Source organism: Zalophus californianus, chromosome 3, assembly GCF_009762305.2.
Source record: "Zalophus californianus isolate mZalCal1 chromosome 3, mZalCal1.pri.v2, whole genome shotgun sequence".
In the NCBI taxonomy this organism is placed as follows: Eukaryota; Metazoa; Chordata; class Mammalia; order Carnivora; family Otariidae; genus Zalophus; species Zalophus californianus.
Window position 1 is genome coordinate 138,038,985 of NC_045597.1, and position 20,829 is coordinate 138,059,813.

Sequence of the window (20,829 nt, forward strand, 5' to 3'; positions counted from 1 at the left end):
ATAGATGTTTGTTGTGTAGGCCACCCAGTTTATGGTATTTCACTACAGGAGTCCAAGCAGACTTAAGACACTAGCCTCACCGACTAACACACCCATGATACACAAAGTAGGGTCCTGGCAGTGGTTGCGCTGGGAAGGCTTTGGTAGAAACTCTCCTGAGCTCTGACTCTGACGGCTATTTGGTTAGGTTTGTCCTACCCGCTCTTAACTACCATCACACAAAACCTTATTATCTCAGTGCTCCTCTGCTCTAAGTTGGCTATTAAGAGGAAATATAAAGGGATATGAGATAATTCTGACTAACCCAGTTAAAAAGTAGTACAGTTGGGGCTCCTGAGTGGCTCAGTTAGTTAAGCATCTGACTCTTGATTTCGGCCCAGGATCATGAGATGGAGCCCCGTATGGGGCTCCAAGCTCAGGAGAGACTCTGCTCAAGATTCTCTCTCTCCCTTTGCCCCTCTCCTGCCACCCTCCCCCGCACCCCCGTGAGTTCTTTCTCAAATAATAAATAAATCTTAAAAAAAAAAAGGTAGCTGACTCTCGAAAAACAGATTGGAACTGCATGGGTCTACTTATATGTGGATTTTTCTCGATAAAACCAGTACAGTACTTATAAATGTATTTTCTCTTATGACTTTCTTAATACCATTTTCTTTTCACTAGCTTACCTTATCATAAGAATACAGTATATAATACATATAACATAAAAAATACGTAGTAATCAACTGTTTATAGTAAGGCTTCTGATCAACAGCAGGCTATTAGTTAGGTTTTTGGGGAGTGAATAGTTAAAACTCAGATGTTGGACTGCATGGCGGATCAGCACCCTTAATCCTCATGTTGTTGATGGGTCAACTGTTATATCTAAAATGAAATCCATTTCTTCTAACCATCGGGGACTGCTCCTAATAGATACAAAGGTCATTTTGAATTGGGCAAATTTGAGCAATCTCATATTTTTATCTTTAATACAATGGTTCTCAAATGTGAGGATGACAGAATCACAGGGGAGTCCCTTTATAATCCCCTTCTCCTAGAAGTGCAGATTCTGTGGGTCTAGGGGCATAGGAATCTACATTTTGAACAGAGAGGCCTGATGAGTGGTGTTCAATGACAGCTACTGCTCTATCATTACTGAAAAATAGCCTCTGCACACAGCTGTACTTTCCTTTATAACAGGGAAATATTTTTAAAAATTGTAACCAAATTTGATTTTGTAAATTAAATTCTATTTTCCCACATGTTGACTTTAAAATGCTAAAGACACTTTATTCATTCTGAGAGGTGGGACTGGCTTATCTAGTAGAGGTCAAATCCGTGCCCTCCCTTTCCTCATCTCTACTTCAGTAGTTAAAGATTTAATAATTTAGGAATCCTTTTGAAAGTATCTTATCCCTCACTCCGTCTCTCTCCAATTTATCTGTTTAATCACTGAGAATGTCAGCATTCGAAAAGTGGCTGTTTCGTAAACCTTACCTTTGAAAACAAACCTAGAAATACATACTCTCTTTAGAAAGGAAAATGAATTTAGCAAAATAAATAAATAAAACTAGTTTAAGGGGAAATTTGCCTGTAGAGAAAATACCAACCAAGTCTTCCACCATTTTTAACTTTGGTACAAAAGAAAAATCCACACTTAAGAAAAAATGCTCTACTAGATGATGCAGATTAGACACAAATTATTGAAAAACAACAGTGAGATTTTTATTTCTTTCAGAGAAAGAAGAAACATTTTTTTAAAGCACCTATGAAGAACCAACACCAAATAAGAAATGTCATTTCTAGTACTGTGGGTATTCTGGCAAAGTAAACATACCCCTCACTGCAGACTGGCAAATTGTGTTCTAGGCTCAGTTTTGCCACAAAAGGGCCATGTGACCTTGGAAAATAGTCTCCCTGCATCTGAATTTAATTTATAAAATAAGATGATTAAATAAATGTAACTCTTTGATTCCAGAAGATTAATTCACTCTAATTTATATGAAAAAGCATTTGTGGTATGTGATGCCTATAACTTGCTTGATCAAATGACATAATTAAAACATAACTGGAAACTTGATACTGTGAGTAACTTACTAAGACCGTCGGTGTAGCTATCAGTTTCACATTAGTACATACCATACTACTTTGAACATCCACATTTTCACATACTGAGTTTTCTTAAAGGGAGGTACATGTGTACCATAGTCTATTTGGGTAATAGGACACAATTTATCTTTTCAGCCCTTCTTCCCAACCCACTGTCATTATAGCTTCCAGGGGGAAAAAAACAAAAAACACCTTGAAGTCTTAACCACTGAAACAATAGTGTTGCAGTAATTACATCACAGAAATAACATTTCTTTCCTAAAATACTCAAAGTTATTCTCCCAAGATCACTTATCTTCCAGGAACGAACTTTCTTCTGTCTGCTCTCGTGTTTGTTAGAGCAAACATTTTCCATCTTAACAAATATTCAGTTCACCACTTATTCTTGTTTCCAACGAAATACACCGTCTCCAAAAAATCCGCCCCAAAATCCGACAAGACTCAACACATACATTTGGCAATTCCGGGGAGACTGGGATGCACAGACATCTTGTTCAAAATAAATAAACTTTCCAGGATCTTTATTTACTGACTTGAGAAACGTAGGTTTGGAAACAACCAGCTAACTTCGCTCCCAAGTTGGCATCTTAAAGAATCCTGCGTTTACAAAACACCCAGTACCTCACAGACTCCCAGCCCAGAATTGGCCAGGGAGCACACGCCCATCGGCCCTGCCTGGAGAGGAAACAATGGGAGAGGCGCGAGGGAGCAAGCCCGGCGCCCGGGGCGCCCCAGCTCCCCGGCTCGGGCCCGCGCCCGACACCGCGCGCCGCATCCCCTACCCGGGCGTTCCGGGCCCCCGCCCCCGGGGCGCGGCCCACCTGCAGGGGCGCGGGCAAAGGGCTGTACTCACCAAACAGGGTCAGGGCCATTGTAAAGGCGCTCGCCAACTGCTCGCCGCCGCCCGCAGGTCCACGCGCTCCTCCCGGGCGGGCCAGAGATCACCGCATCGGCCCGAAGCGCTCACACCTCGGAGGGAGCGGGGAGTCGGGAGGGGCGTGGTGGGGCGCGGGAGCCCGGGGAGGGTGCAGGCCGGGGCGCAGGGTGCCGCTGCAAGAAAAAGTTATTTATGCGTTATTGTCAGGCGCACCCGCACCGGGGGAGACCCGCTAGCCCTAGGCAAGCCGGCACTTGTCGCTGCCATCTGTGCACGACGCGGAGCGCGCGCGCGGGCGGCAGTACCTGCGAGGCGGGAGGCTTGGCCGCGGTGCAATGGCAGGCGGAGAGGCGGCGCCGCAGTGGCGGCGGCGGCGGCGGCGGGGAGAGGAGCAGCTTCGCAGGGCCCCCGGCGGGGCGCGCTCACTCCGCATCCCGCGGCCTCGCAGACGCCATCTTGCGATAGCGTCTCCCACTGGATCTGCCCCTGCGCCTCCTCGTGCCTCCCCCTCGGGCGGCCGAACTCAGTGCGTTCCCATAGCAACGGGCGCGCGCGGGGGCCGGGGGCGCGCGCCCCTCCTGCCGCGGGCCGGGAGGAGCCGCCCCAGCCGCTGGGGAGGCGGCCTCCGGGAGCCCGGCGGGGGGCGGGGTTGGTGTGCGTTTTAGCTGAAATCCCTGGGATTTTTCTTGAATGGGATTTGAGGAGGCGCGGAGAGGAGAAAAACGGAGCTGTTACTCGAAAGAGGAAGAGTCACAGGAGGATGCTCCATGAATCCAAGTCTCCCAAGCAGGGTCATCCGGGGATCGGGTTCGTTTGAGGATAAATCTCCCGCCCGGCGCCCTCGGGGTTAACGGAGAGTCTGGAGCCGGTGACCTGAAGCTCCGGGACTCGGAAAGGGAGCCTGGAGTCGAACAGAGACCCTGACTGTTGCCTTCCCTTACACTCGGACTTGGGAGCCCCTGGGAGTACTGATCAGATTGTCACATCTGAGGAATCCAGGAGTCGTTTAAAAAGCATCAGGGATTACCTAAAAATAATTTGATACCAGGCCAATGCTTAAACCTAATTTTCTTCCTTTTACTTTACACCTCCTTGATACCGTCTCAGGAAAAATTAACGTTTCGCACTGATTGGCACTTCTATACCACAAAAGATTGTTCCCCTGAGCTTTCTGCATTTATCTGATAATCACTGGCAACATCCTTCTTTTTGTGATGTTCTTTGCTCGCCTCTGTCTTTGCCTTAATTAACGAAAAGCCGTATAACTCCTTGAGATTATCAGCCGAAAGATGTTCTTGAAAAGCTCGGTTATGTTTTTGTGTCGTTTTCATTTAGTGTATTCAAAAATTCAGTTTTCTCTAGTTGCTATGTTTGTTCCCTTGGAAAAAAAAAATTCCCCCTCTTTCTTCTTTCGCTTAGGGATTGGATACTGTTGCAGCATCTAATCATGTAGATTTTCTCTTTGGTTCTCATGTCTTCCCGCGTGCATCTTTCCTCTTACAGTTCCTCAGACTCCCTAATGTCATTTTCTGCTTCTCTCTAATTTTCAACTAATTCTTTTTAGATTATTATATAAATATCTTCTATTTAATGTATCTTGAGGATCAAATCGTTACAAAAATGAAAATTACCACTACCAATAGAACCAACAGTTAATTCATCATCATTTCACAACAGACTCTAACATCAAGAAGAAAAAGAAAAGCCCGTTGGAAGGAGGAGCCAAGCCTTTTGTTTCATGCCAGTTAACTCAAGAAAAAAGAAATAGTAAAATAATTCAATATGAACAGGCAAATGTGTAAGATGCTGAATGCTTGAAATTTTCCGATGTACTAAAATGGTTCTCCTTTAGCTACTAATATCAAAATAAATCTTGAAATCCCCACAATTTTAAATCTTTAATGAAAAGGACTCTTGATTTTGAATGGCCTTTCTGCTGGTGAAAAATTAGAAACACACAGCTCATGAAGATAAATGAGACCCTTGAGAAGGCTTTGTGGGACAGATTTTACAACCGTGTAAAGATTGCTGCTGATCTGCTATGCAATCAGATAAGTCCAAAACTAAAGACAGCATTTGCTGCCTCAACCAGTGATCTTCAACCTTTTTTGCAACTTAATTTCCCTTTAAGGCTCTGATAAAGATACTCTGTCCCTCTTCCTGGAAAATGCTTACATAAATATATACACTCACCAAATGTCAGGGGGTTTATGGCCTACTCAGGGACCCAGATGCCCTTTGTAATTTCAGAAAGTTTTACATTTATAATTAAAATTTTTTACTTTTCACATGGAAGCATGGAATTTTGGAACAGGAAGGTACCAAACTCCCCTAATTTAAAGATAAGGAAATTGAGGGCCCAGTGGTCAAAAGATTTTCCCAAATGTGTACACCTTTTGGTGGCAGAACTAATAGAAAAATCTGAGGCATCTGGTGTTCTCCCTGACCACCTCCCCCACTCTCCATCCCCCACCAATTTAGAGAATACATGGTTTGAATTTAAAAAGAAAAATCTGTTTAGTATTAGAAGCAGAGTGGCAAGGGGAGCATTTTGTCCTCAGTCATTTTGCATGTTTGGGTCTTCTTGCATTTTGGGAAGCTGAATTTTGTCTCAAAGGGTCTTTATTCACATGCTCTTCAACTTAGAACTATGTGTTCAATCAGGTTGAGAGAAAAAGTGCTTTTCTCTTCTCTTTGTGAAACTCTCTTTAGAGAGGTACCAGAGCATCAATGTTTTGCTGGTACAGCTCAGTATGCTGGTAATTCTCGCTGCCCCCTGGGGGCTTATCCTGCACAGCAGAGGGAAATTAACAATCCTGTGGTCAGACTCACACTCCCATTATACAGCCAAGCTTTGGTTATCAGACCAGGTTTGCACCCACTAGTTGTGGCTTCACACAGCTGAATCTTAGTGATAGATCCAACTTAGGCTCAGGTGGGGACATTCTTCCCTCCGTTTCTCTTTTCTATACAAGTCTGGGCCCTCCTACCCCAAAACACACAGACACACACCTCTCCCAAGAGAGTTTTTTAGGATACTATTTGAAACAATACAGCTCAATGTTACTATGTTTCCCTTTTTAAACATCTAGCTTTCTCCACAAGTGATTCAACTGACTTCCTAATAACAAAATGCTTTCTATACTTACTTGAGCAAAGTGCTATGTCTTGAAAATAATATTGATTTTTATATTATTGTATTATCTAATGAGAAATAGAGAGTGTTGCTTTTCTCACCTAGCTGGAAATAAAGCAAAAGCCTTTTCAGCCACAAACTCAATGTAAGGAAGGGCGTTAACCAATTAGGGATGATTATTATGGGTGGTACCTTAGACTGTTTATTTAAAAGGGTGAAGAATGAGTTGACTTTTAAAACATTTATGTTTTCATTCAAAGATTTAATTTTGTGCTTAACAAGAAACACCTAGAATGACTGGATTTGTTTGCTCTGTTACTTATTTGTTAGATTTTTAGACGAATGTTTTACTCTTTCTGGTTCTTCCTCATTGGTAAAATGAAGGGATGGGACTAAGTTATCTCTAATGTCCTTTTTAGGTTTAGCTGTCATTCTGCGATATTTTAAAATATTTAAATTAACTGGATTATGGATAAAACAGAAGATATTTTTATTTGAATATTCAATATATCATTTATGTATTCAGTATATTTAAGGTGCTGGTATATCTGGTAAGTCTGAGTCATAGGTTACATTTTCATAAAGACCTAGTACCGTAAAGAAGTCATATTTTATTAAGATATCAATACTGTGATTTAATCTGCAGTATGTTACACTGATGTTATAATTATTATATTCTCTTCTCAGGTTTAACAGGATTAAAATTTAAAGTATGTACTGAACGATCTATGTCAAATTTACTAAAACAGTTTCTTATTTTTATGTAAGTTTTGTGGACTAAACAGAATTTAGGCAGCCCTTTAATATTCTTTTCTACATTTTAAACTAATGACATATTGCAAGTGTTTTGGGTTTTCTTTTTGTTACTCATTTAGCTTTGTTCCCACTGGTAAACATTGATTTGTTCCTCAGTTTTGAATGAAGCAGAAATTAATGAGGCGGTTTCTGCTTCACGATAACAAGTTGAAATTATAGCACTTTATCATGTCAACACAGCTTTAAACACTAGGAATACCAGTGCTATTAGCACTGTTCCCAAAATAGTGCCGAAGTTTGCTGGTGGTGAAAAACTCACAGAGCATATTTCTGCTAATGTGATAGAAACAATCTTCAGACTGATTAAGGTTTAAATTATTTATTTAAAATAATCACAATTATAACATTCTCTCTGACCTATATTTATGTTACCGGAGTATTTATTGCCATAGTGTGAATGTGCTTAGAGTGGATTTGGTCTGTTTTTAATAATGTTTTCCTAATATGGTTTTCCTTAATGTTTCTAATAATGTTTTAGTAGTATTTCCCCTAATCCGGATGAGTCCCCTGCTTTTATCTTTCTGAAGATAAAGTAATCTTTATCTTTCTGAATTAATATCTTACCTAATATTTGTATGGCATTTCATGACTGATAAATAGCACTCTCATAGGGCAAGGCATCTACATACAAGTAATGGAAGCAATATTTGCTTTGAATGTGAAGATTTAGTTGACAAAACTACTCAAGAAAAAAAATTTAGGTCATAAACGATAAATTTGGCCTTTCAGCTTAAGCAATTCAAAGTAATGTTTAGGAGAGTTAGTTGTGTTCTAGTGACCACCAGAGGGTGCCTAAATTATATCCATAGGCGCAATTGTGGATCTTAGAAATGAAGTAACATTTGAAAAATACATAAGAATCCTTAAGAATTGAAAACTTTCTCCATTCCCCTGCAGTGTTCCTTATGAAGTAGCAGAAAATAATCCCACCAAAATTATGCTAAAACAGGAGGTGGCTTTTGGCTCATTAGGCACAGATTTGGAATTGTATATTACCGAGCAGTGTTTGTTCAGCCCTTATTATATCACTTCCAAAGTGAAAGTATTTGTAGAAAGGCTGTGTGTGTGTGTGTGTGTGTGTGTGTGTGTGTGTGTGTGTGTAGGTATGAAGGGAAGGGAAATTGAAATTCAAAATCAGGCCATAGAGGTCTTCTATCCCTGACCCAAGATAATTGATTTCTTGTTAACTACTCAGCTTGAAGAGGAAATTTTAGTCCAATAGGTGATGGGACCATAGGTATTACTATGAGTCCTAGGTTTGAACCTTCTAAATGCCACAGGTCCTTTTTTTTTTTTTAACTTTGTGATGGGATTTTTTTTGAAATGTCAAAATGACCACAGGTTTGGAGTGGCCAGGGAAAAAGAAAGGGTAAAAGCGGGCTGTTTTCAAGACACGTTTAAGAGAATACTTATTTCCTGGTAAATAGTATAGGAGATCTTTTGGAATTTTTTATAGGCTTAAAAGCAAATACATTTTCAAGTGCACATTAGCTAAAAGTGCAGCAATTATGGCTGCCCTCAAGTAAAAGTTCTTGTCTGAACTCTAATCATATTATAGTACTTTAAGCCAGCATTTCCATTTGTGTGTGTTTTTCTGAGGTCACCAGGCATATCTAATGCACAGTGTAAGCTAAATGTCTATTTGACTTGAGCAGTTGGATTTCTGCCAGATTTTGTTTTCAAGAGGGTATAAGGAGATTTGGCTGCAAATCAAATATCCCTAATATGGCCATGGCTCTTCTGGTTAATGTGGGTGTCCACAATAAGATGACTTATTCAAGTTGATTACATTGTGAGTTATAAATCAGCTAAATAGCTGTGAACTCTGGGTGAGAATTACACAATCTCTAATTAAATAACAGAGCTAAAAAAAAAAAGAGAGAAGTGTATTTCCATGATTAAAACCACAATCTGGGCTCAAATCTTGTCTACCCTGTGATGGATTTTTCATAAAACTCCTTTGTATACTGTCGTAAAAGAGAACTTATGTCAGACATTTAGGACAATGCACCATTGGAAACCATCCATCCATCCTTCATTCACTCAACAAATATTTACTAAGGACCTATGATATATACCAGGCATTGTGCTAGAATCTAGCAAAGGAGTCAAAGATGAACCAAACATGTATTCAGATCTTTAAAAATTTGCAGTCCTTGGGGATAATCCTTATAAATGGGACAATGACAAGGCCATAAGACGGATACAGATTAAATACTGTGGAAGTTCAGAGCAGAGAAAAATTATTCCCAGCTGATAAAATGGATGAAGTCTTCCTTGAGGATGAAGCTAGGCTTTGAGGTATGGACAGAAATTAGGCAAACAGAATAGAGACAGGGAAAAGTAGGGCTTAGGTAAGAGAAAAGAGCATGACAAAACTCTTGGGGAAAGAGGTGGGAAATCATGACAGAAGAATCACAGGCAGGACAATTTGGCTGTAGCAAGGACTTATGGGAGGAGAGGCTAGACATGTAGGTCAGGGACATATATAGAAGGCCAACCTGTTGCCTCAAAACTTATTATGTTATCGGAACCCTGCTGGCTTTCTACAAGTACTTGAGGCAACTGGGAATTTGGATTCGTTTTGCAAAGGTCTGGTCTCAAAATTTTTAAGCCCTATTTTCCAGTAACAAATTTTCTACTACCCACCAATATATGAAAATATATGAATATACATACACACGTACACAAACACACACGTGCTAGTGTTATAAGCTAATAACTCGAGGCACAATACACCCTGAAGGTGAAGTTTATCATTAATAACATAAACCCACATTTTAAAGGCTCCCTGATAATTTCTGGATTTTTAGTCAGCTTCTAGTCAGATCTTATATCATCATCTCTTTACTTCACAACTTGACTGACAGAGCGCTGTGGCACCAAATGTAGGACTCATGTCAGTTCTGCCATTTCTTCTACAGTTACTTGTGCTTGTATTATTAGGATGATTTTCAATGCCGGATTTCTCTGAAAGGATCTTTTAAAGGCATCTGTTCGTTTGGGAGGATTCAGTTTAGTTAAAAAGCATATACTATAACCCATAAATCCAACTAACTTGGCTATGTAAATTTCACTAAGTTGCAATGAGCCAAATGGGAAAAGATGAGTCAACGGTACTGTCAACCCCACCCTAGAGGAAAACTCCCTTTCTTTCCCCAGGATAACTTGCACACGTTGTATGGGATGCGGGATTTTCCAACATACAAAGTGAGGAAGCGAATCTCTGTCAATCTGTACATGAAATACTAATAAAGCTTAATTTTCTTCTCACTTATAAAAGTAATAACTATACATAGAAGTCTTACTTTTTCTTTCCATAAAACAATGAAAGTCTTGGCGGTGTGTACACTCTACTTTGGAGGTTGCTGGTATGGACAGGAAACCAGGGCAAGTATTTGTAAAGTGGTATGGTCAGAGCTGACCTTCCGAAAGGTGAATCTGATTATCTCTGTAAAGGAAGAAAAACAATGACCGTGGCTCTTACTTCAAGCCCTACCCACCTATTATTGCAATTGTTCCCAAGTACTAAGAATTCTGTCTGAACTTTCAGAGAGCCTAGCCTTTAAACAGTTACAGGAAATGTCACCCAACACCTCTGATATCCTGGGAAAATGAGGCTAACTTTTAGAGAGTTAGGAATAAAGAATACTAGCCATAAAGAGAAGAAAGGCTGAGCACTAGAGTGGACCTTTCTACAACTCAGAAACCAGGCATGATGAAAGAAGTTTTCTGAACCTTTTGTTTCTTCTTAATACTGAGTGGAAACAACCTATAAAACACATAACTTATAAAACACTGGATTTGATGGAATCTAGGGGTGAGAGTGGGGAGTTGTTATCTGCTACCTCCCTAGACTTCTCCAATGCCACAGTACACATCTTGAAAAACACTGGTCAGAAAGATCTGGCTTCCTGGGCGCCTGGGTGGCTCAGTTGGTTAAACATCTGACTCTTTTTTTTTTTTTTTAAGATTTTTTTTTAAAGATTTTATTTATTTATTTGAGAGAGAGAGAATGAGAGATAGAAAGCACGAGAGGGAAGAGGGTCAGAGGGAGAAGCTGACTCCCTGCTAAGCAGGGAGCCCGATGCAGGACTCGATCCCGGGACTCCAGGATCATGACCTGAGCCGAAGGCAGTCACTTAACCAACTGAGCCACCCAGGCGCCCCTAAACATCTGACTCTTGATCTCGGCTCAGGTCATGATCTCAGGGTCATGAGATCAAGCCCGCATCAGGCTCTGTGCTGAGCACAGAGTCTGCTTGGGATCCTCACTCTCTCTCTCCCTGTGCCCCTCCTCCTGCTTGCGTTCCCTCTCTCTCTCTCTCTCTCTCTCTCTCTCTCTCAAATAAATAAATTTTAAAAATCTTAAAAAAAAAAAGGAAGATCTGGCTTCAAATGTTGGCTTCTCCTCTCACTATGTGACTGGAGGCAGATTGAAATCTTTCAGGACTTCAATTTCCTCCTCTGCAAAATAGAGGTACTCACTGTATCACCTGGTTTGCAACCTTTTGATTGCAATTGACAGAAAACTTAATTCAAATTGGCTTAAATAAACAAAGGAAATTTACTGGCCCTGACATGGACCAACCCAGAGTCAGGGTGAGTTTCAGGGAAGGCTGATTCAGTAGCGCAAAAAATATCCCCAAGGACTTAGTCTCTCTATTCCTAGTCTTTATATAACACAGAGTCCCCCCTGCTCATGGCATCTCCCAGAATCTCCCCTTGTGGTAGCAAAATGGCTTCAGAGGTTCTAGACATTACAGAGTCCTACCTCTCCATCCAAGGGAAGAGAAAGTCCTGGAATATCTCACTCTTGTTGGCTTGAGTTGGAATATGTGCCCATCCATGAGTCACTGCTGTGGCCAGGGAGAAGGGGTGAGTGCAGGCCAATCACAGGTTACCCCAAACCAAGTGCATTAACCCTTCCAAACCTCATGGCTGAAGTGAATTCCTTAAAGAAAACCCAGTACAGAGCTTGGAGGAAAGAGAAGGGGCTGGGCAGGCGACTCACACATGTCTGCCTTTTAGGGTCATTCTGGGGATTAAATAAAGCACAGAGTGGACATGTAATAAATATGGTTTTCCTTCCTCTCTCTCTCTTTTTTTTAAAGATTTTATTTATTTATTTGACAGAGAGAGACACAGCGAGAGAGGGAACACAATCGGGGGGAGTGGGAGAGGGAGAAGCAGGCTTCCCGCTGAGCAGGGAGCCCGATCTGGGGTTCAATCCCAGGACCCTGAGATCATCACCTGAGCCGAAGGCAGACGCTTAACGACTGAGCCACCCAGGCACCCCTTTTCCTCTCTCTACGAGGATTATCTTCCTCAATGTTTAGTAAAAGCCCGATTTTCTCTGAAAGTAAGCACCCAAGTCTTGGGCAAACCAATCCTCTCCTCACTAAGCCATCTTTTCCCACATATAAAAGCAATGCCCAATTCTTGAACCTCATATATATCTGCTTCCCAGACTATTTATAGTCGTGGTGGCATCACCAACACAACCTGTAGGAAACAAAAATTGTATTCGATTATTTTGCAAAATGTGCTTATCTATTAGGTACTGCCAACTAAATAGTTGGATTTCTTTTTCATAAAATTGGTCACTTGTTTTGTCACTAATTTTCCAGTTTTAAAATAATTTCAATCTCTTTCAAAATACACAATTGTTCAACATCAGGAAAATTATTTTCTGTATGTTTTAGGATTTCCAGCTGACCCTCAGCTGGGATTCCAAGTCTGGTCGTATGTGATGAACCAGCAGGCTTTATATTTATATAAACAATATTTAGGGATGGGTAAGTATTCATTTATGTTAATAATTGGCTAAAAACTATAGAGCTAATCATAAGATGAATCTACTCCTGGACCCCAAATGGCCTCAGCTGCATTCTGAGCAAGACTCTGTATGGCAAAAGTAACTAAAAAGGAGCTATAGTCTTTATTTGCATTTCACGAAGAAGATTATAGGGTATCCACTGCAAACCTCTCAGGAACACTTCTTGAAACCCCCTTTCCTCTTTTATCATCATACCCTGTACCTGTTTTGGAGCAGAGCACTCTTGAGCCTCCGAAAATCTCTCCCAGCCCTCTCAGTCTATGGCCTCCCTGCCCTCTCCCTCTTCACTATTCCCTTTGTGCACACTGGTCTCTGGGTTTCTGTTTACTCTCCTGAACCTCCACCTGGTACCTAAATTCCTCACTCTTTGGAAGATGCAGGAACTAGCCCAGCAAGCAAGAATCTTGCTCCCTGTCCTCTTGCCTCTCAGTTCTAGTCTTTCTCTGTCCACTAACCTTGATTCTGAACCAAAAAAAAAAAAAAAAAAAAAGCTGAGAAATCTGGCCTTTCCATTAGAAAGTGAGATGGTAAGAAAGACCACCAAGACAAAACTCTTTTGTCCCCAGCCTAAAATGAGTGTGGGCAACTGTGTGAAATGCTTTGCGTACATTTTCTCATTGTTTTTTTTTTTAAAGGTTTTATCTATTTATTTGAGAGAGAGAATGAGAGAGAGAGAGCACGAGAGGGAAGAGGGTCAGAGGGAAAAGCAGACTCCCTGCCGAGCAGGGAGTCCCGACGCGGGACTCGATCCCGGGACTCCAGGATCATGACCTGAGCTGAAGGCAGTCGCTTAACCAACTGAGCCACCCAGGTGCCCACATTTTCTCCTTTGAACCTCACAGCAACCTTGAGGGGTCAGGGGGATCTCAGAGTCCAGGATTTCCACCTCCGAGCTCCAAAGCTTGGTTAACTAGAGCACGCCACCATTCTCTATAAAAAGGTCTAGCCACAGATAAATTTTTACCATTAACATATTCATTTACTTTAGTATTAGTTTGCTCGTTGAGGACCCTATATTATAAAAGTTAGTCTAATACCATAAACAAATATTTTGCTATTTAAAAAATTGAGTTTAGAGTTGATGTTCCAATTTTACTCCAGTTTAGGAATTATACCTGTCTTCATTTATTGATGATGATAATGTGCCAGGAGGTCAGATATCCAAAGAGACAGAGTCCAATTAATAAGGCAAAACACGTGTATATCCAAAGCACCTCTTATGAACTCAATATTTTGCAAAGTGCTCTGAGAGAAATTTTTCATATATGTTTTGGGCAGACCAAATGAAAGAAACATCATATAATCGGAGGGGAGTTAAATTTTTAAAATGCTGGGAGAGGGCTAGCCTGCCCAGAAATCTCTCTGGATGATGGTGACTGGTGGGAGGCAGCTGGCTAAGCGGTAGAAAGAAGAGGAAGAAGGAAAATGGCCACCACAAAGCCCAGACATTGCTCACCCGGGAATTACAAGCAGTCAAAAGAGGAAAGGTTCTGGAGCAGATGAGTGTCAGGATGAAATTTATTTTCCTGACAAGTATGATTTCAAATTTTTAATCTGAGGTAGAGTAAATAACTCCCTGTTCAGTGTTTATTGTATCCATGAGTGACTTCATTAATGCTCCTTATTTTCTGGGTTACTCAGTCTGATTCCTAAGCTTTAAAAACGCTATAAACACCTAGTAGCTCTGGAGCTGTGAAGGGAAACCAGCTGTCTTAGGGTATGTCTTCCTGTGTTTCCTGTGTTTCTTCTGAAGAACAATGCGAAGTGGAGAAAGATAACCTCTAGAGACAGACGGGGTGAAGTAGAGCTCGAGTCCTAACAAAAAGGAGAAAACATCCAGAATGTGAAACTGCTCTCCTATCCGGTCCTCACTCAGCGTGGCCATGCCCGTTGCCCCCCACCTCTTCCATCCCCAGCGCATTAGTGCATTTAGTTTGTCCCTGCAAACTGAAGCAAAGTCTCCTTTTAACCCTAAAAGCCTTTTTTCCCCCCTCCCCAACTATGATGGGAAACATTAGGCTTTCTACCATTCAACATGCATTTTTATCCCATTACTTAATGGAATAAAACAGTTAATTCATTTCTCCAGCCCCCCCCCTTTTTTTTTAAACAGTACAATCTCCTTCAGGGAAGAACTGGTGTTTGCCTCTCTTACAGTAGTCAGGGTCAGCTCCAGGCATCTCTCAGAGGGAGAAAGTCAGGCTTGACAGCATCCACATTTCACAGTCCTTTCCACACTCTCAGACCCCCCCCCCCACACACACACACCTGGAGCCTTAAAACGCCACCTTCTTTTCCCTCTCCTAAAACTGGAGTTAGAGTTTCATTTAACTGGAAATATTTAATGCCAGTTCTTCTTTATGGCCTCCTTTTATTTTTATTTTTATTATTATTTTTTTATTATTATTATTTTTACAAACCCTTGTGTCGAGGGCTGACTTTCAATAGATCGCAGCGAGGGAGCTGCTCTGCTACGTGCGAAACCCCGACCCAGAAGCAGGTGGTCTACGAATGGTTTAGCACCAGGTTCCCCACGAACGTGCGTTGCGTGACGGGCGAGGGGGCGGCCCCCTTTCCGGCCGCGCCCCGTTTCCCGGGACGAGGGGCTCTCCGCACCGGACCCCGGTCCCGACGCACGGCGGGGGACCGGCTATCCGAGGCCATCCGAGGCCAACCGAGGCACCGCGGCGCTGCCGTATCGTTCCGCCTGGGCGTATGGCCTCCTTTTAGTTTGCAAGCCTGTGCAGAGACCATGGCAGTAGAGGGATATGCTAATATAGATGTTTGTTTAAAACAAAGAAAACCATCCAAACAATGTATAATGATATTGTTCAGCTGAGATCCCCAAACAATCATTTAAACTGAAATTCTCCAAGCCACCCACCCGGAAGTAACCAATCCTTTTAATTCCCAGAGAACTCTGTCCTTCAAGTCCAGGTATGGGTCTCAATACATTTTTACATTTTACATTTTATTATAATTATCTGAGTATATATATATACACCCATATATAACATATATATTTGTGAATATATACTTATGAATAACACATACATGCACATGCTTTCTACCTTTCTACCTATTGGATCCTTAGCTGATTAAGAGTAGGGTTCTATTGGGTTTTTCTTTTTTTTAAAGATTTTATTTATTTATTTATTTGAGAGAGAGAGAGAGAGAGACAAGCAGACTACACCGAGCACGGAGCTCAATGTGGGGCTCAGTCTCATTACCCCAAGATCATGACCTGAGCTGAAACCAAGAGTCAGGCGCTTAACCAACTGAGCCACTCAGCTCAGGTGCCCTGTGCTTTTCTTTATATTTTGCAGCACACAGATACTCAGCAAACATCAGCTGAATACATTAATGTAAATATAAAAGCTAATACAGTGATTCCAAATAGGCTGTCTATGTGCTGGACCTCCTAGGGGGCAGCATGCTAGGATATTGATAACATTCTCATCAATGGTTTACATTCTGGCAAAAGCAAATGGAAGGTTTTAAAACTGGTGCTTACAGTGTGGTCACATGATAGAGGATTAAGGAGCACTGAGATGTTAAGAAGGTTAATTATAACGGCTAAGTATTTGGCTTTTCCATGCTTAGTTTGTTTGCAGTTCAGCGGAATAAGCTTTGCAAAGTCAAGCCAGATTTTTTTTTCACACCAGTTCCCAGAAAATCTTACTTTATATGAATAGTTTTTCTATACCCTATGACTAGTGGCCCTTTTTATGCAAAGGGCCAGAGACAGGTGCTGACTTCTTCCTTTTAAAAACTACTTTCCTTCTTTTTAAATGTTTTTTTATTTGGTTATTTGAAAGAGAGAACCCTGCAGGGAGGAGCAGAGGGGGAGGGACAAGCAGACTCTTCACTGAGTGTGGAGCCTGATGTGGGGCTCCATCCCAGGACACTGAGATCACGACCTGAGCTGAAAACAGAGTCAGATACTTAACTGAGTGAATGCGCCCAGGAAGCCCCCAAAACTATTTTCAATTACAAGAATATTATTTCTCTACATATAACAGTTACAAAGACATCCACCCAGAAAGAAAAAGCGGAAAGAGAAACCATTGTTAATTCCACTACCACAGTTAAAAAATAACCACTGTTTATATTTTAGTTTATATCCTTTGAGAGTTTTTTTCTGACTCTATAGATATGGCACATGCAGGCATGGATTTGTCCATTTTTCTACCTCCTCAAGTCCAAATGGTTACAACATGTTTGTACCGTGTGCCTTTCCCCTCTACTGTAGTCATTGGTAGGTCAGTGAATGGACACCGACCCAAGCTGGCCCATTCTGGATTACTCACCCTCTGAGGATGAAGCTGTAATGTTGAAATTGGGGGCTGCTGGAAGCAATCTTTGACTATGTGCAATAAGAAAGAGAAAACAGTCCAGAGTGAAAGAGATGCATCAAAAACAATAAAGATGAGAGAGAGCCCTGTTGGCATCCAAGTGTCTGGTTCCAATTATTCTAAGGCTTGGAAGAATGTAAACTTTCTATAAGTTCTGTAGGTAGAGTACATGCTGTGGTGTACTGTCCAGATCCTCCCACCGGGATGGAGGTATCCGTTCTCCCAGATACCAGGAATGTCTATTTGCTGATGGCTCACAGCTGAGTCTCTTCCCAGGACTTGCCCTTGGGCTGAAAGAGTTGCTTGGACCAAGGTCACACATCCTCTGTAGGGGCAACCTATATCCAAAGATTGTTTGATATGTGGGTATAAAAGCCTGGCTCCTTGCCTCAATATGGGACAACTCCAGAGCTCCCCGTGCCACTGACTGTGGCATTGATCATGACGGAATCACAGTTGGGCTTTGCCCTCTGCCAGTCCTCCTTTCCCCACTCGCTTACAAGTATTGATTCAAAGAACACTGCCCACTAAACTTTCTGCGTGCAAATCTCCATCTCTGAATGTTTCCTGGGGAGCCTCACCTAAGCCTGTGGGTGTGGCAGAGATGACTAAAGTTCCCACATTTTGCATTCTCCCTTTCTTTCTTTGTAATATGGCTTATAATGTAATAAATCCTGTGAAATAAATCACTTCACAATTATTACTTAAACTAGCCCAAGTGGCTTCTTGTTTTTTGTAACCAAAAAGGTTCTTTTTAAGATTTTATTTATAAATAAATAAATCAGCTGAGAGACACAAAGAGAGAGAGAGAGAGAGCACAAGCAGGGTGAGGGGCAGACGGAGAAGCAGACTCCCAGCTGAGAAGGGAGGCCGATGTGGGGCTTGATCCCAGGACCCCGGGATCATGACCTGAGCTGAAGGCAGACACTTAATGACTGAGCCATCCAGGCGCCCCCCAGAGAGGTTCTAATATATTATTTCCTTATGATAAATTTCTAGAAGTAAAATTAATGTTCTACAAGAGATACACATCTTTAAGACTTTTGATCCCTCTTGCCACATCATCCTTCAGAGACATCCCACCAATTCACATTCTTATCCACAGTGTGTGAAAGTAACCACTTCCCAGACTTGGCAGAACACTGATACTATGCTTTTAAAATTCATTCGTTCATTCTGCAAATATTTTTTGAGTGCCTGCTATGTGCTTGGCTGTGTGCTAAGGGTTGGGGTAAATCCCTGCCCTCGCGGAGCTTGCATTCTAGGTATGAGGAGATAGGCAATTAATGAAATAGGTGAGTAAGTTATGTGGTGTACCAGAAGGTGGTAAGTGCTACAGAGACATATCAAACAGGGGACGGAGGCGGGAGTGCACGGGGGGAGGGGTGTCCATTGTAAGTACAGGGGACAGGGAACCCCTCACTGAGATGGTGACTTTTCAGCAAAGACTTGAAAGAGAGAGAAAGGAACGGGGCATGAGGATATCCAGGGGAAGAGCATTTTGGTCAGAGGGAACAGCAGGTTCTAGAGGCTGAATCACACCTCATGTGTTCAAACAGCAACAGGAAGGAAGGCAGGAAGCTGGAGTGGAGGGGGCGAGGGCGAGAGTGGGAGATGTGGTTAGTGAGGTAATGGGGGCTGCCATGTGGTCCTGGGGTGATGGATTTCTCCAGACAAGACGGGAACCAGACGCGGGATTGGAATAAAGGTGTGACTTGTTCTCGCTTATGATTCAAGAGGTGCCCTTGGGCTGCCGTGTTTTAAAAAACCACAGTGAACGCAAAATTGGAAGTGGGAGGCCCGTTAGGAGACTGCTTACCTACTCCGATACACCAAAAATAGTATTTCATCATTGTTTGTTTGTTTGTTGCACTTGAATTTTTTATATATAAATCGGTTGTTTGTATTTCTCCTATGGGAAATGGCCTATTTTGAGGTCTTTGTTGATGTTGCCATTAGCATATTTACCTTTCGCTGTGGATTTTCAGTGATAGTAAGAATGTAGCTCTTAGTCATATATGTAGTTCTCTGTTCCCAACTGCTCTTCTAATTTAATCCTGTGTGTTATTTTTTTTAGGTAGAGAGATTTTTAATTTTTATGAGGACAGATTTTTTTCAAAGAAATTTTCTGTTACAGATACTGCTTGTGATAGCATACTTAGAATTTTGCCAAGACCATTGCTTCAGTTTAGGCTTTTTTATTTGCAAGCCATAGAAGCTGGCTTAACTAAAGGGAAATATGTCTTAATACTTGGGATCTAAACTGGAACCTGGAGATAAGAGATTCAACCAGGCCACATAAGATTCTGGAACTCGGAACTAAAAACCTTACCTGGAACCAAAGCATCTTTCCCATTTGTCTGAGTTTACCTGCTTCACTCTCTTCACTTCTCCTCTCTGCTTCTCTCTGAGCGTCCATGTCACTCTTCCCTCTTCTTCTGTGATACTCTGTTCATCCATATTGTGGCTACCTCCGTTCTGGCACGACTGATGAGCAGACTAAGCATCTCTTCACCTCAATTTTAACACATGGGAAAGAGAAGCGAATTACACAGTCCACCCAGTAGATTGGCCTATTCTGCGACCTCCCTCCAATCCAAAAACATAAATTGTGTCCAGGGAGTGTTGGAGTCACAAACTCTAAGGGGCTCATCTTGAGAGGGGCATGTGGAGAACGGGCAGTTCTCATTGGGAATAGGGAACATGCGCTGAGCATATACCATAAAAGAAGTATAATCCACATTCATCAATATTTTATTCTAATACTTCTATGGCTTTAAATTTTCCATACTTCTGAAAGCAATTTTTGTGTAAGGTATGCTTTAGAAGTATCATTTTGTCTTATTTTATATTGCAAAAGGTTAGTTACTTGTCCCCAAAATATGAAAGAAAAAAGGTTGAACTTGTGCCAAAATTGCTATTGAAATGAACCAGATGTCTTATATCTCAGATTGTTTAAAGTATTTGATGAGTACCACTATTTAAATAATGTTGATCTAACTGTGGGAAACTCCTCTCGGTTATATGTTTTGTCATTATTGTTGTTCTTTACTAATTAAAAAACATGCCAAAGGAACACACACACACACACAAAACAATCTGATTTAAAAATGGGCAGAGGAACTGAATAGACATTTTCTAAAGAAGACATACAGATGGCAAACAGACACATGAAAAGATGTTCAATATCACTGATCGTCAGGGAAATACAATTCAAAATAACAACGAGATATCACCTTACACCTGTCAGAATGGAGCTAAAATAAAAAAGACAAGAAATAAGTGTTGGCGAGGATGTGGAGAAAAAGGAACCCTCGTGCACTGTTGGTGGGAATGCAAGCTGGTGCAGCTACTGAGGAAAACAGTATGGAGGTTCCTCAGAAAATGAAAAATAGAGTTACCCTATGATCCAGTGATGCTACTACTAGAAATTCACCCAAAGAAAATGAAAACACTATTTTGGAAAGATATATGCATCCCTGTGTTTACTGCAGCCCATTATTTACAAGGACAAAGATATGGAAGCAAACTAGTGTCCATGAATAGATGAATGGATAAAGAAGATGTGAGATATATATATATATATATTTATACACACAATAGAATATTAGCCATAAGAAAGGATGAGACCTTACCATTCGTGACAACATGGATGGACCTGATGGGTATTATGCTAAGCGAAGTAAGCCAGACTGAGAAAGACAAATACCATACGATT

The 20,829-nt window shown here is 41.5% G+C and overlaps 2 protein-coding genes across 3 annotated transcripts in view; both read right to left on the minus strand.

Moving 5' to 3' along the window:
* Positions 1 to 3,454, minus strand: part of CHN1 (chimerin 1) — a 195,217-nt gene extending 191,763 nt beyond the window's left edge. Inside the window, exons 1-2 of the mRNA XM_027589622.1 lie at positions 3,271 to 3,454; positions 2,942 to 3,138 (exon numbers count right to left, since the gene is read on the minus strand). Of these exons, the coding sequence (XP_027445423.1) occupies positions 2,942 to 2,960 (19 nt within the window). The 5' untranslated portion in view covers positions 2,961 to 3,138; positions 3,271 to 3,454. The remainder of the gene's footprint in view (positions 1 to 2,941; positions 3,139 to 3,270) is intronic.
* An 11,705-nt stretch (positions 3,455 to 15,159) lies between these two features.
* On the minus strand, positions 15,160 to 19,599 carry LOC118356817. Of its 2 annotated transcripts, XM_035726668.1 has the most exons (3): positions 19,482 to 19,545; positions 17,067 to 17,122; positions 15,160 to 15,495 (listed from the first exon to the last, which is right to left on the minus strand). In XM_035726668.1, the coding sequence occupies exons 1-3, from the start codon at positions 19,528 to 19,530 to the stop codon at positions 15,262 to 15,264; spliced, it is 339 nt and encodes a 112-aa protein (XP_035582561.1). In that variant the 5' UTR covers positions 19,531 to 19,545; the 3' UTR covers positions 15,160 to 15,261. The 2 variants fall into 2 exon arrangements, with proteins under 2 accessions (XP_035582561.1, XP_035582562.1); XM_035726669.1 differs by lacking the exon at positions 17,067 to 17,122 and having other exon boundaries at positions 19,482 to 19,599.
* Positions 19,600 to 20,829: the final 1,230 nt, after the last annotated feature.